At 35.4% G+C, this 15,974-nt stretch overlaps 1 protein-coding gene and 1 pseudogene across 1 annotated transcript in view; both read right to left on the minus strand.

Moving 5' to 3' along the window:
• Positions 1-15,974, minus strand: part of LOC145245612 (uncharacterized) — a 185,071-nt gene that overhangs the window by 78,449 nt on the left and 90,648 nt on the right. The window contains exons 25-27 of the mRNA XM_080107182.1: positions 15,390-15,616; positions 10,543-10,841; positions 1,558-1,823 (exon numbers count right to left, since the gene is read on the minus strand). Of these exons, the coding sequence (XP_079963308.1) occupies positions 1,558-1,823; positions 10,543-10,841; positions 15,390-15,616 (792 nt within the window). The remainder of the gene's footprint in view (positions 1-1,557; positions 1,824-10,542; positions 10,842-15,389; positions 15,617-15,974) is intronic.
• Positions 2,534-2,650, minus strand: LOC145246196 (5S ribosomal RNA; annotated as a pseudogene).

A 15,974-nucleotide genomic window follows, 5' to 3' on the forward strand; every position in this document is an offset into this window, starting at 1 on the left:
ATTATAAAAATAGTTTATCAAAATCTGATTAGAAACCTATCTGAAATTTGTAAATAAGTCTATTAACCCTCATCATAAAAAAATATTTTAAACCAGAAAATCCGCTAATAACATAAATTAAAACAATCCTATTTTTTAAACCTGAAACTCATGAGCAAAGCAACTAACCCCCATAATTAAAAATGTCTTTGAAACATAGAATTCGCGAGAAAGTTCCTATAAAATTATTGCCGATCTTGAAAAGCATCCTGGCTTGGCTAAGTAAAAATTGAAAACATTATTTATTATCTATTTGTTTTTTTTTTCTCACTTCTTTATGGTTTCTAAGCTTGAAAAGACGAACCCAAAGGGAATGGGATGTTGCATTGGCCGAAACGTTGTGATTATAATAAGCAAAGTGAGAGTAATAATTTGAATAATTCAAATAATTCAAATTATCAATCCTCATCTAAAAAATTCCGAAACATAATATTCAGATCATTTGAAAAGGGATTTTCAGAGGACATTTTACAAATATACATTTTCTTCTGATTACTTGGCCTTTTGGTCAAGATCAAAGTGTAGTATCTGTTCTTCAGATGCCGCACTTCCATTTCTTGTTCTCTTTCGGTGGAGGAGAAATCCTTCACGACAGAGACAATTTTTTTATTTTTGTACCTTTTCTCCACGTTAAAAAACGACCCTGGTGTCTAACTCTGTGCCGTGGGGAGGCATAGTAAATAGGTACTCTTATGAAAGGAGAATATAAAAAAATGACATTAATCAGATTTTATTCATTGCAAAAAGTTAAATTGCCTGATTATTAGCATTAACTATATCGAAAGATTGGATCAGGATTTTGTTTTCTTTCCTTAGCAGGGGGCTTTAAATTTGCTCGGGCAACACTGGTACATTCCGCTTGTTTTGAATATATACAGTAGAACCCCGGTATACGATGGCCCCAGGTTACTTTTTTCAGGTTACGGTGTGGAATACGATGTTTTTGCGGTATTTACCCCATTTACGGTGTTATTTATAATGTTATTTGATTATATACATGTTTATTATATACTGCACGGTATTTTGTTACTAATTTTTAATGCCGTACTCCGGGGTTCCACTGTGGTACTTTTTATTATTATTTTCATCTGTCTGTTATCTAACAAAAAGTTAAGCAATCAAAATAGATTGTGGTATTATTAACTATAATTATTATTTTGTTCAGGGTTGGATCAGGGCTTTTGGAGTTCTTAAATTTTCCCTGGCAACAGCAGTACACGAGTCTGGCTAGTTGTAAATATATATTTTTTATCGTTAAGCCTATTTATGTTAATTTGATTCTGACAAATTCATGTCACTTGAAAATAAATTTGTACTCATATAAATTTGTTTCTGTTATTATTATTTCTTATGAAACGATGATTTTTTCTTTAAATTTTAAAAGCATTATATTTATTCTCTATTATTTACCGTTTTTCATACATTCGAAACATTTGAACAAAGCTTTTCTCTTTTTTTTACATTATTTTCTGAGAACTCTCCCATTCAATGAACAACTGTACTTAAATGAATACTCACCACAATCCGCCTTTCTTCTCCAATCAATAACAAATCCGATTCGTTGGCAGGAGTATGCCAATGCTTTGACCGCGCGACAGTAAACCTGTTTCATCCTACCACTAAGCAAATATTCACAAACATCCAATTTACAAGCTCTAATCAGCCCATTCATTGTGTCCATTCCCAATTGTTTTGCACAATCTTTAAAAATTTCATTTTCCATGAAATTACATATTTTTACTTCATCCGCGTCGCATCCATCTTCAAACTCAGTAGTATTGCACCTGTAATTATATATATATATATATATATATATATATATATATATATATATATATATATACATACATAAAATAAAATAACCATAAAACTCAATGCAAAAAAGTTCACTAGATAAGCTGTTGTTTGATTTCAATGCAAACATTGCAGTAATAATTTTAAAGGCGCTTATTTTAATCAAGTACTAATTAAAAAGGGGTGAGAATAACACATAATTATGAATTACCTGATTTAACAATTAAAAAGCTCAATCATAAATACAAATAAAAAAAAACAAACTATTATTAAAGCACAAATATATTAGTGGACATTAATCAACTATTTATATCCATTTTTGATACTTGTGAAGAATTTGAACCAAACGTAACTAACCGTGTACTCGGCTTTGCGCGGAACACGACGTCATGCGCTCGGGTTTGACTGTAATCTGACATAAGATGCCGATCAGCCAATCAATGTCCGGCAAAAGAGCAGACGATCTTTAAGGAAAATATTGAAAGAAAAAAAAAATCAATAAATTAAGTAAATAGGCATCCTTCAGTCTTTGGCAGACTATGGATATCCACGAAGGGGTGACAGCGCGTGAATTTTTTTTTGTGGCAGGAGGTGCGCAATCTCCCACCACACCTCTCCTGAGTCGACATTGTTAAATACCAGTGACAAGAGAAGTGCACGTACAGGACGACTGGAAACAAATGCCGAGGTAAGGGGAGAACACATACAGCGCCTAGAATTCCCAAATGGTCACCCATCTGGTACTAATCAGGCTCAACGTTGCTTAACTTCGGTGACCTGACGAGAACCGGTGTGTCAACGTGATTATGCCGTATATAAATTAAATAAATTAAGTAAATAATACATCTTCAAACGGCCGTTCCTAACAACTTTATACAAGATGAATATCTCCACCTTGGATCAACAGTCGCAGACGCTGGATGATTTCGTTTCATAATTCCAAACAAAATGATTAATCGCTACAAAGGAAAAAATCGCGTCTTGTGGCAAGAGCTGCATCATCGCCAAAAAAATAAAAAAAATGGATTCGTTAAGCATGAATGCGTCTAAAAGTGTACTATTCGCTGCCTCTTCTCACCGCACTTTGATATCGTTCTAATGGAATATCCCGGTTGTCTTAGTTTAATATAATTAAAACAAACAAACAAACAAACAAACAAACAAACTAACAAACAAACTAACAAAAAACAAACAAAAATAAAACCTTTGCCAAGCCCTACCCTAGAGAAATTTTTTTTCATGAAATGAAAAATAACAACAAAAAAAAAACGTTTACTTTACATTAGTTAGAAAGATAAAGAAAAATGCAAACTTATATTACACGAAAAACGCATAAAAAGTGTTTTTTTTTCAAAACTTTTGTTAAAAAATATGAAAAACACACACAAAAAATACTTTTCTTATTAATTTCATTCGATTTTGTTTGACACACAAAAAATACAACTTACTTGTTTCTTTTTTTCACTCAAAAAATTGTAGCAAAAATGACACAGAAATTGTTATGGAAGGTCGTTGTTTCTTTCTTATTTTCGTTATATTGTTTTTCTGGTGATTATATTATATTGAAATGCTTTCTTCAGTATTTTCCTTTTTTGATAATCAGCGACGCTCGGCGAAAGCCGGCGGATGACGTCATGTTCTGAGCAAAGTTTGTTACGCCTGGTGCAAATTTCGCACAAGTACCCCATTTTTAATAAGGAGAAATGAAAATTCTTTCTTTTCACAGTACGTACGATCATTTGGGTAACGTTACATGAACATTTATCAACTATTTTTATATCCATTTTTTTAAACGAAGAAAGGTCCTGGATATGACTTTAAACTATATCCGATGATGAGGCCCCAGCTTGCGGGCTTTGGGGAGTGTGGATCCATCCTTTTATTGCCATTGCTCCCAGGTCCACTCTGACCCGGAGTGGTAGTACTTGTTAGGGTCCAAATTATGGGTTAAATAGAAACCAACGTGTAAAAACAAACCCCCTAAAAAAGAAAAAAAAAACAAACAAACAAACAAACAAAAAAAAGACAAGTAAATATATTCTATTAAAAAATTGTTCTTCAAAATCTTTGGATTCGGCACTAAATAACCTGAAAAGGGTTGATATGCCGTAAAATGAAACAAACCTAAACTAAACGTGGCAATGCTGAAAGTTTTGTTTTCGAAGTCCGTGCGTTGATTTGATGTGCAAAGAAGCTGCTCGGTCGGCTTGCAAAGAGAACGGTAAAAATGGCGTAACATCTGTTCCGATGTTGTTTTAATTTCTTTTAATTTTTAATAATGAGTTTGAAAAAGGTCTAAGAACCTTTGGCATCAGCTTAAAAGAAAATTGTTGTTGTTTTGCTTTCATAGATTTAGTTTTCATATTCTGTCATGTAACTTATTTTCTGTCGAATAACAAAATCATTGTATTTGAGGCTGATATTATTGTTTGTTGACGTTCGTCTGTCTTAGCAGACAATAGAGGTCTTGTTGCGGTATGCGTTTTGCGTGTTCCAAAAAAAAAAAATAAATAATAAACAATAAAGAGCAAGTTTACATATTTACAATCTGCAAAATTCATTTAACGGGAGAGAGAGAGAGAGAGAGAGAGAGAGAGAGAGAGAGAGAGAGAGAGAGAGAAAGGGAAGTCAAGTGTCATAGCGGAAGCTCGTGGCACCACGCTTATATGTAATTCACTGTGATCAAAGATCAGACAATTGCTTGTTCTTTTTTTTTCAAATTGTATTCGTGTGTTCGCCTCACTTCTCAATGTTTGTTAAAACATGCATTCTTACATTTTGCAGCTCAGATTAGTCCGTTGCTGAATTGCAGTTTCTGATGTGATTCTGCAAACATATCCTGGACCGTAAGTCTTTGCTGCAGTTATCACAGATATAGGTGTGTAACGTTGTATGACTTCTTTTTTTTATTAAAAAAAAGATGTCGTTACGTTTTAACGGATGCAACACGTTGTAGACTCCATCGCAAGGAAACAGAAACAGAAAAAAAAACTCGACGCGCTTTTTATTTAAAACAAAAGTTTTATATCTTGTATTTCGAATAGCGCATTTATTCTAAATATTTAAACAGTTCATTTCGCCTTCTCCGGCCGCGTGTGACTTTTCGCCCTTGCTGCGATGTCACCCACGTGTCTCGAATACGTGCTTCTCCTGTCACATCATTACTTTGTATCATTCGTTCGAAAAAGAAATGTTGTAAATTATAATATAAAATAAAAATTCTTTATATATATATATATATATATATATATATATATATATATATATATATATATATATATATATATATATATATATATATATAAGAAATAAGAAAACTACGCCAATGCCAGTAACCGGATTTTAAAATGATGTGAGGTCTGGAGAAAAATGGACAAACGAAAGAGTTTGTTTTTCATTTCTTCATGCGTCCATTTATTTTACAGAAATACAAAACAGTAAAGTAGACTTACTGTTTGAGATAATCGGGATGGTAGAAGTTTTTGATGTTTCGAGAAATTAATCTCTTTTTCCAGAAAAAAAAGGACCAAAAGAAATGGAAAATATCGTAAAAAAACGGAACCGGAAATGGGTAGGTAGTTGAGCTGCCATACAAAAATAGGACTTAGTTTAAATTAGTTCGGTATTCCGATCATTGTGTTATTTGTACATTAGTTAGTTATGGTAGTTCATCCATGGATATGACGACACAATCTTCATTTTGATGACTGAACCCCGATGCGTGATCTACACTGCTTTGCACAGATAGAGCACAGGAAGACAGAATTTGGGTTTTGGTAGAAAGTTTTCGCAGCCCGTTGGTGTAATAGTGTGCGACACTCCGTAGCTGCTCGCTTATGCTCGTTGTTGAAGAAAACTATCCCGATATCACATGTGGAGCGCCAAGTGTACCTGACTACTGCCAATGTCTCCAAACGATTGAAGATCGTATTTGTAGGGCAGCTGACTTTTTGTCGGCCATGAGTAAGCTGAAAAAAGTAAAGTACTCGGCAAGGTAGTCTGAGGGACTTCTGATGACGTGGCCCAACCATATACTGATGTTTAATATTTCTTTACCCAATGACATCGCGATAATATCGTTATATTCACTCTTATTTTATTAGTTATTTTGCCTTTTATTTGTTAATTTATTATCTAGTTTATTTTTAGCGAATTAGAAATTAGTTAGAGCTTTTATATATATATATATATATATATATATATATATATATATATATATATATATATATATATTCACTCACACACACACGCGCATACGAGGTGCTTTCAAGGAGTTTCCAGACGTTTTTTGTATAGGCACTTTTTTTTATGAAACTCTAGTCCTTATGGAGTAATCTCCTCATCTTCACATTACTTGTGATACCGTTCCAATGACTTCCGGAAGGTCTCATTGACGTCCACTGGTGTGAGCATGGTAATCACCCTCGTTGCAGTCTCTTCATCTCCTCAATTGTCGCATAACGACAGCCTTTAAGGTTTTCGTTTAGCTTAGAAAAAAAAAGGACAAAAGTCGCAGAGTGCGAGGAATTGTCATGATGCCATCAAATAGTCTGTGACAAGGATGGAGTTGTGGACTGGTGCATTCGTGCAAATCTTTCGCAGGCTCAGTTCCTCGCGAATAATCCTCGCGTGTGTACAGTTCCTACACTGACATCGAACTGTGCACTTATTGTCTCTATAGACACACGACGATCCTTATCCATGAAATTCTTTAATTCGCCAATCAAATCTGGTGTTCTGAGCTCCTTACTCATCTCACACACGTCATCATCACTCACATACTCCAGTCCTTCCTTGAATCACTTATACAACTCAAAAACTGATGCTCGATTCATGGAGGATAGTCCAAAAGCAATCTGAAGCATTCCATACGTTTCTGTGGCATTTTTCCAAATTTAAAACAGAATCTTATTGCATATCACTCTTCTAAAGTATCTTCACATCCAGATTGCATTTTTGAAATTCACCAGCTGTGACAATCAGGCTTTAGTAGAATATATTCCAATTCCTGTTGTAGCTGTTCATTTAAACCTGAAATCATAAAAATTAGTCAGGCATAAGATGTATAGCAATAACATACTGAATTTTCTAGAGTCTACGACAATTTTATATGCCAGTACAAAAAAATCTGAAAACTTATTAAAGGTACCTCGTATATATGTGTAAATGAACAGGGTTCTAGGTTTCGTTCAAACTATTTTACTCCTACAATTATTTCGATGATATCAAATCAAACATTTTCTTGTTTACTATACAAAAGCAGCATATGTGACCCGTGACGTAACATATGTGACCCGTGACGTAACATATGTGACCCGTGACGTAACAAATAAAAATGTAAAGTTTAGAATCAGTTAAGATTACAATCAGTTTAAAATTACAATCAGTTTAAAATTACAATCATCTAAAGGTTGAGGTATCAATACGCAGAATGAAATTACGAATTACTTAAAAGTTCTATCCGATCAAGGCTGACGGAAGGAGAACAAGTTACCCCGATGGATTAAAGGAAGGGCTCATTTCGAAATTCAGTACAGATTCCCAAGCTCGACAGAAAGTTTCTCGAGTTAAACAGGACGCATCTGAAATGTATCGATGGTTAAATCTACCGAAACGATCTACAAGGAAAGTAGACTGAACATTCTTTTTTTTTTTACACGAAACAAGGCATATTGCTACTTGAAACATAAAAGCTATTATTTAGGATCGTATCTAACAGGGAGCTGTGGGGAATTGAGCAGCAAGATGTCTGTTCAGATTACAGGGTGGAACGATAAAAGTGTCGCCATAATGAAACAACACTACGGCTTTATTTTAAAACTTTTATTGAAAAATCAATTCAGGTAACTTATGTAATAGAGTTGACATTTATTCAATGTAGCCGCCTTCAGCTTCAATTATCGCCTCGATGCGAGTCCGGAACTGGGAGCATGCCTTTTCCACAAGCGTGGGCGGGGGCTCGGTGGATGGCGACGATCAGGCTGGTTTTATTATTGTGGGAGATCATGATCGTGATATTCTCGATGTATGACCAAATTAAGTAGTTCAGCGGGTTAAGATCGGGGAACAAGGGGAAGTGGTAAGAAGGTTACAAAGTCATAGCACTCCTTCTGAAGTAAAGCCTGAGTCTTTTTAGACTTGTGGACCAGCGCTGAATCCTGCAGCCACGCCAAGGATCTGCTAGTCACCACTTGATTGCGTCAGGGGATCACCACATTTTTTTTAGCACATCCAAGTAAACTTTGGTGTTGACTTTTAAGCCGATGTCGAAAATGTGAGGTGGTATGATGTAGCCCTGACTTAAAACCAGACGAAAGACCATAACTGTGACAGGAATCTATGTTTTCATCACCCTGGGCATGTTTCTTAAGCGTTGAACCGTCTGGATTTGCATTTTGAGGGTGCTGGCAATGGCTCTGTTTTCATAACTTGGATCGGCAGAGAGCATGAGTTGTTCAACGATGCATCTCTGATTTCGTTTGCTGAGCATGTGTCACTTTCAGACACGATAGAAGGCTTCTATAGCTCTTGGGATTTGTATACAACTGTTGGATAATTAACAGTGTTAAAAGTTAATTAGTTATTATCGATCGATTTATCTGTCTATCTATTTATCTATCTATTCAATGATATTTTTAAAATAGTTTATATTGGGAGCTGTTTATGGTTTATAGAATCAAGTGTAGCAATGGGTTTTAGCTGAAGATGTTTACATAAATTAGCTAGGTTAAATATAAACAAAATAATCTTGGGCAGGCAGACGTGGAAAGGTCACACGTTAGATATACGTGTGCTTTTTGAATGATGACGTAACGGAACTGGGGGTCAGGAGGTTGGAAAGTTTAGAGTCGAGAGTTGGAGTTTAGTTACGCGAGTGAATAGATGTACTTCAAGCCAGAAAGCGAGGCTGTGAAGAATAAGCATGTAGACGAAATGTAGACTCTTTGTGAAGACCATTTAAGACAACTGAAATAAATTTATATTTTAAAAATATAAAGTGTTGTTCTGTGTTTTCACAAAAGAAGGAAGGGGAGGTCTCAATTGGTTATGATGCTGGTCGTTCCATGTTTAATGATGGTGCTCAGCAACGAAGATAGAAGAACTTTTGAAGAAAGAAAAGATATAAAGCATATATTATTCTTCTTATAAAAGATGATACGTTTATGTAAATATCAACTGTAATATATACCCGTGTGATAACTCTGATACAACATAACTCAGTTTATACGTCAATATCATATCCTCTAACTAAACAACATACATACAATTTATACGTTTATAACAATATCTCCCACCCACTATGTAATATGACTGTTTTGGGGCCAATACATCTCACAAAATACAACACAACTAACCAACTAGTAGATGGTTAGCAAACAAATTTAAAAAACAACAAAAAAACAAAACAAAAAAAAAACCCAACCAAACAAAAAAAAAACAGAAAACCGGGTTTCATCAAACGGAAATGGAATCATGTCGCCTTTTCTAGGGCAACAATTGTATCGTTCTACCCTGTACGTTTAAACTTCTGCATGAAGCATGAAACAGGTAGGGATTCAAAGTCTAATAGTCCGAGGAAAGAAACTATTAGAACAGATGGCTTTTCAGGAGTCAAGAATGAAGGGGTAAGATTTTGTTGTTAGTCGGGAGTGTACACGCCAATGGGGGCACAAGTATTATGAGTTCATCAGAACATATTTCATTAAAGTACTTTCAAAACACGCCCAGGGATGTAACATTTAAATAATTCAAACTAGCAGGGAGACCCGACGTTGCCCGGAATTAAATAATGATCAATGAATGTTTCACACACCCATATTTCTATTGTCATCGAAATCGGTGAAATCGCCCATTTTCCAATAAAATCGATTGATTGCCTACTCCAGTTGGGGACCCATCGCAGTGCACCAGAAGGAAGCTACATGTGCCGCTCTGCAGTAACTTAAACCACAATACATTGTAGTTTACATTGCACTGTAGAGAACCTACTGTTGATTTTATAAAATTATTTTTGTATATATAATGGCTTAAATTAAAGTTTAAAATGTAAAAGTCAAGTATCATGCTTCAATTGTACTCTAAAATGAGACATTCATTTCGAACACGCACCTGTCTCATCAAAGAACCGTGTGTATTTCATATACCTGACCTTACTGCTTGTGCGGTGATAATGGCTTGAATTTAAGTTTAAAATAAAAAAATTCGTCACGTATCATGGTGTAATTGGGCTTTACACAGAAACATTAATTTCGAACGCGCCCCTGTGATAATAAAGAATTACTGTTGATTTTATATGTTGGACCTTTTTGGCTTGTGTGGTAATAAAACTTCTCAAATGCACTTGTGGTGTTAGGTTGTGTAAGGCGTTAACTTTGATCAAAATCGCCTGTTCCTTCTTTCATCGGATTATTTCGATTATCGATTATCGATACTTATCGTTGGCATTCTGATACAAAGCCTGTATAAGAACACTGCCAGACACATAATGTACATTGGCGTGAAATTTCATTAAAATCGACCCCGCTGTTTTCGAGTCCATAGGGGAAAAAACTAACACTGACAGACACACGCAGAGACCAAGTTCCTTTTATATAATCAATCATCTGAAACAACTCCAAACATTAACTAGGATATAACAATTGGACAAAAAGAACATCACAATATTAAAAAAAAGAATAAAGATGTAATTACCAAGATTTTGGTACTTACGATTTGTTAGGTATGCTGGGTACAATGTAACTTTTAGCAATCTTCGAGTTTCTGTTTGGGTCTTTCGATACGTCAGCGCCATCTTTAGTGCGGTAATCGTCCTTCTCCCTATTACAATCCCCACAGATTCCAATCATTTTACTTCTGTAATTTTTAGGCGCGATGACAGTAACGATGCTTACCATGTCAGTTTTAACCACGAGGCCAAAATCTGTGGTTATAGTTATGAAATTACCGGAATATGTAACCGAGTAAAATGGAAATTTAACCGCAGGGAAATTTCGGAATGCACCATTTATCTGTAATTCAATATGCAATTATTTACAAGAAAAAAAATTATGGTTAACAAAGTCAATGGTTTTCTTAATTTTTTTTTTTTAGTTTTTCTTAGATGAGGATTGACATTCTTATTATTTTGGATTCTTCGGACCCACGGCGTAGCGGATAAAATACTTAGTGAAATTCATTTGAAAACTAAACCTCTTCTGAAGGTTGAAGATTCAGCAGATGTTTACTTTAAGCGAAAAAGGCAGAAAAAAAGGAGCTGTAACTCTTACACGACTGAAGAGATGTCATATTATGAGTTATGTCCCCTTCGGTCAACTCTTTAATATAAAACAATACAAAAGAGACAAACCTACAGGTAGACGCCTCAAACAAGGGTCTAGGTGCAGTACTCTTGCAAGAAGGAAAGCCCATTGCATTTGCATCAAAAGCTCTAACAGCAACAGAACAAAGGTATGCAAACATATAGAGAGAGAGCTTTTAGCTGTAGTTTTTGGCTGTGAGAGCTTCAAAACATACCTATATGGAAGCAAATTCCAAGTAGAAAGCGATCACAAGCCGTTGGAAATGATTAGCTTAAAAAATCTAATTGCTGCTCCACATCGTTTGCAACGCATGCTGCTGCGCCTAAAAGGATATGACATGACCATCATGTATTGCCCAGGTAAGGAAATTACCCTGGCGGATGGACTCTCCCGACTACCCAACAGAAGGAGTAACGAGGAGATCGACCTTAATATCCGAGTTGACTTTGTCCAATTTTCTGCTAAAAAAGTAACACAGATAAAGCTAGCAACGAAAGCCGACCCTATACTCTGTGAACTTAAGGAAACCATCCTGCACGGCTGGCCCAATACATCCAGGGAAATAAGGAAAAAACTTGCAGCCATATTGGTCGTATCAGGATGAGCTGGCCATCGAAAATGGAATTTTGATGAAGAGTAATCGGATAATTATACCCAAAGTGATGCAGCAGAAAATCCTACAAAAAATCCATTATGGTCATCAGGGTATGGAAAAATGCAAGCTGCGGGCAAAAAGTTGTGTCTTTTGGCACAACATTAATAAAGATATAGACAGCATCACACAACAATGTACCATATGTCAACAGCACCAAAAAGCCAAGAGTGCAGAACCTCTGATGCCACATGAAATTCCTGTAAGGCCCTGGCGAGTAGTGGCCACTGACCTGTTCCACAGTGAAGGTCACAATTACCTGCTGATGGTGGACTATTACTCAAAGTTTCCCTTTGTGAGGAAATTAAAGGAATTTTCCAGTCAGGAAGTAGTCAAACTAATAAAGCAGATATTCGGTGAAAAAGGGATCCCAGAAAGAATCATCAGCAACAATGGTCCTCACTATAGCTCCAGTCTTTTCAAACAATTTGCAAGCGAATGGGGATTTGCACACGTCACATCATCCCCTAAATACCCCAATCAAACGGTCTGGCCGAGCGCTGTATACAAGCCATAAAATAAGCGATGCAAAAGGCTGCCTCAGGTAGTCGTGATGTAGACATGGTATTGTTGTGTTTACGGTCAACCCCAATCGACCATGCAATTCCGTCACCGGGTGAATTGCTATGGAACCGAAAGCTGGTGGGAAACTTACCAGTGAAGTGCCCCAACAATTCGACCCAAAAAGAAAAAACAGCAACTCGCCTCTATCAAAGGCAATCCTACCAAAAGTCTCACTATGACCAACACACCCGAGAGTTACCAGAGATACAGGAAGGACAACACGTCCGCGTATATGATCCAGACTCCAGCAAATAGTCTCCAGCAGTCGTCACACAGAGATGTGTCGAACCAAGATCATATGCGGTGCAGACTCCATCGGGGAAGTCACTTCGCAGGAACCGCAGACATCTGAGAACAGATAAGTCTGCAACAAGGCTGAACTCCAAAACGTATGCAGCCACACCCATGATGACCCCAGAATCGAACGATTCGTCAACGGATTGTATACCCATGGAGCATACCAGCCCCAACACAACCATGTACAGACCCGGTACAAATACACCCCACAAAACACTGAACACTCATCCTGGAACTCAGAAAGTATCCAGATCCGGTCGTATAATAATACCACCCAAAAATTTTTCTTATGATGAGAACAGCCCTTAGTTGGACACTCACACTATTGTACTAGTGTCAAGGTTCCTTCCTTATGTAATTTTTATTATTTTTTTTTTACTTTTCTTTGGAAAAGAGAGATGTCATATTATGAGTTATGTCCCCTTCGGTCAACTCTTTAATATAAAACAATACAAGAGTTGCTTCCCTTGTGGTTAGTAAAAATAAAATACATGGACTTGCTCCATGGCTTATCACGCTTAAATGTATCTTGTCTTTTGGTGTCTTTTTTAATAAGGTTCATCCCGTATCATATAATGAAACAAACATAATCGGACAGTGGACACTAAAAGGGGTCACACCGTTTTTGTTTTTTCACTTAATCTTAACAAGCAATTACTGAAGTTATGAAGTATTTTATTTTTAAGCAAAAGAGAACTTTATAAACTAAACTTTTAAAAATGTATTTTATTTAAATTATTTAAAAATGTTCTTTAATAAAGTTTAACGTTCCCGCATTGTTTATGAATAAAATAGTTCTTTAAATTTCTTTTTTTTTGTTTACAAATAAAACAGTTAATTTCAAAAGTTTATTCTATCAAGTTCTGTATTTCTTAAAAATAAAATACTTATGAGCTTCAGTAATTGTTTGTTAGCAGTAATTGAAAGCACACAAATGATGTAATCCCTTTCAATGTCCCCTCCAGTCATGTAAGAGTTACAGCCCTTTTTTTCTGTCTTTTTCGCTCAAAATAAACATCTGCCGCTAGAAAGCCAAATCATAAACGTAATATTAGAAAAATAAACAAATATTTTACTTGTTTGAAACATAAATATATTTCGGAGCTATGCTCCATCCTCAGTATTTTGTTTTCTTTTTTTTTCTTTTCTTTCTTGCCATGTTGTAAAAGTGGAGAAAGAAAACTCTGCGTATTTTATTTCATTCAAATTAAATCAAAGTATTTATACTGGAACTCACTTGATTGATATAAAAATTACATGAATGATTTTGTGCTATAAAACAGGGGCTGTCAAGAATTGTGCATGTCAACATACTTAAAGAAATAAATTGTAAGATGGTCAAAATGTGAAAATTTGAACTATAGACATTTATTTGTTATATGCCCTATAATTATATTGAGCTTCATAAATTTAAGACTGGTATACATAAAACGTGAAATATAATTATGAAAAACACATTTCCACACACACACACACACACACACACACACACACACACACACACACACACACACACACACACGCACACACACACACACACACACACACATATATATATATCGCAATCATGAAGGGAAGAGACAAATTAATGATTAAAAACGTTTAAAATAAAGTCAACAGGGTGGAGAGAAGAAAAAATGGGGGAGTGAGCTGACCGGTTTCGCCCTCACTTTCTTAAGCTGTATCAACGGGTTTGCTTTGAAAAAAAAAAAGAATGGGAATCGAAAATATGTACATATAAAATCACGTTGCGTTACGTTATGTGGGGGAAAAAAGAAAAAATGGGGGAAAGCGATTAAAATAAAGCAACATTATTTTACTCGAAGATCTTATACAAGAGCCAGGTACGTCCAAGGATGGAGTACTGTTGCTACATCTGGGCACGAGCCGCTAGAAAGGACTTGTCCTGCCTTGATAGAATTCTAAATAGAATTAGTAGCCTCGTAGATGTCCTTTTCTCTTCCCTGCAACCTCTATCTCACAGAAGAGATGTTGCGAATTTGTCTCTGCTTAGTCGTTATTTTCATGGCAAGTGCTCGACTGAGCCTTAATCTATGGTTCGCCAAACTTTCACAAGAAACACCCGTCTAGCTGAAAACCCTATCAATAATTCCCCCTCACTGTTTATCTGTGTCTAAACCTAACCGTAGATTCCATGAACAAAGCTTCTTTCTTAGAACCGCACGCCTGTGAAATTGTCTTCCGTTTTCGTGCTTTCCAGCTGACTGCAATATGGTTGTCTTCAAGTCCAACGTAAACAAGTTCTTGGTTAGCCGTTCCATATAACTTAACAAATTTACCGAATTTCCATTACTAACGATTACTATATTATCCAATTGACTACTGTACACTCTTAACCGTTATCCTCGAGTGGTCTCTGGGCTTGATAAGTGGTTATGCCTATGTTAGAAAAATCCTACGTTTCGTGTTACATGCAAAAGGAATTTTATTTGAACATATATGCATATCAAAATATGAAATAGCAATCATCCGCGTCAAAGCAACACGACATACTAAATACTAAATACTAAAGACTAAATACTAAATACTAAATAATAAATAATAAATTATAAATACAAAATATTAAATACTAAATAATAAATAATAAATAATATATACTAAATAATACAGATTAAGCTTAAATATGATATGGCATTTAAATAATTATATGAGGTTGAAAATGAAACTAACATGTGCTTCTTACATGTCGAGACGTTAAAATATCGTTAATGCAAAATACTTACGTATAGTTGAAGCCATTTTAATACAATGACGTCATTTGCAACATTTACGACGACCATCTTAATAGGGAAAACGGACGATTCCCCGCTTTCAACTTCAACGGAAAAGTGTTTATCTTCGAGACTTTCGGCCATAGTATACCTGCAATCCCCTACGAAATCGATCCATTGTCCATCGAACGTACGGTAGTGAGAATTAGCGTAAAGGTTGCACTCACAATTTCCTTCATCTAGGCGTGAAAAGATTTTAATTGAACACAATTATTTGAGAAAGTTTGAATGGCATTATTTTCATCGACACATTTCGAAATACAATCACAGTTAATATATATATATATATATATATATATATATATATACATATATATACATACATATATATATACATATATATATACATATATATACATATATATATATATATATTCATTAACTAAATAGGTGTCACTCCTTTGAGAGGCCGCTTTCCTTACTTTCACGGCATTTTAATTGCCTAGTTATAATCCAGTTCTAGAATAATCGAATATGATTAATGGACACTATACAAACATTAACTGAAATTTTCGAAGTTTGTTGAGATCAGGACAG

This window comes from Euprymna scolopes, chromosome 23 (assembly GCF_053919585.1).
Source record: "Euprymna scolopes isolate OS-2025 chromosome 23, ASM5391958v1, whole genome shotgun sequence".
NCBI classification, from domain to species: domain Eukaryota; kingdom Metazoa; phylum Mollusca; class Cephalopoda; order Sepiida; family Sepiolidae; genus Euprymna; species Euprymna scolopes.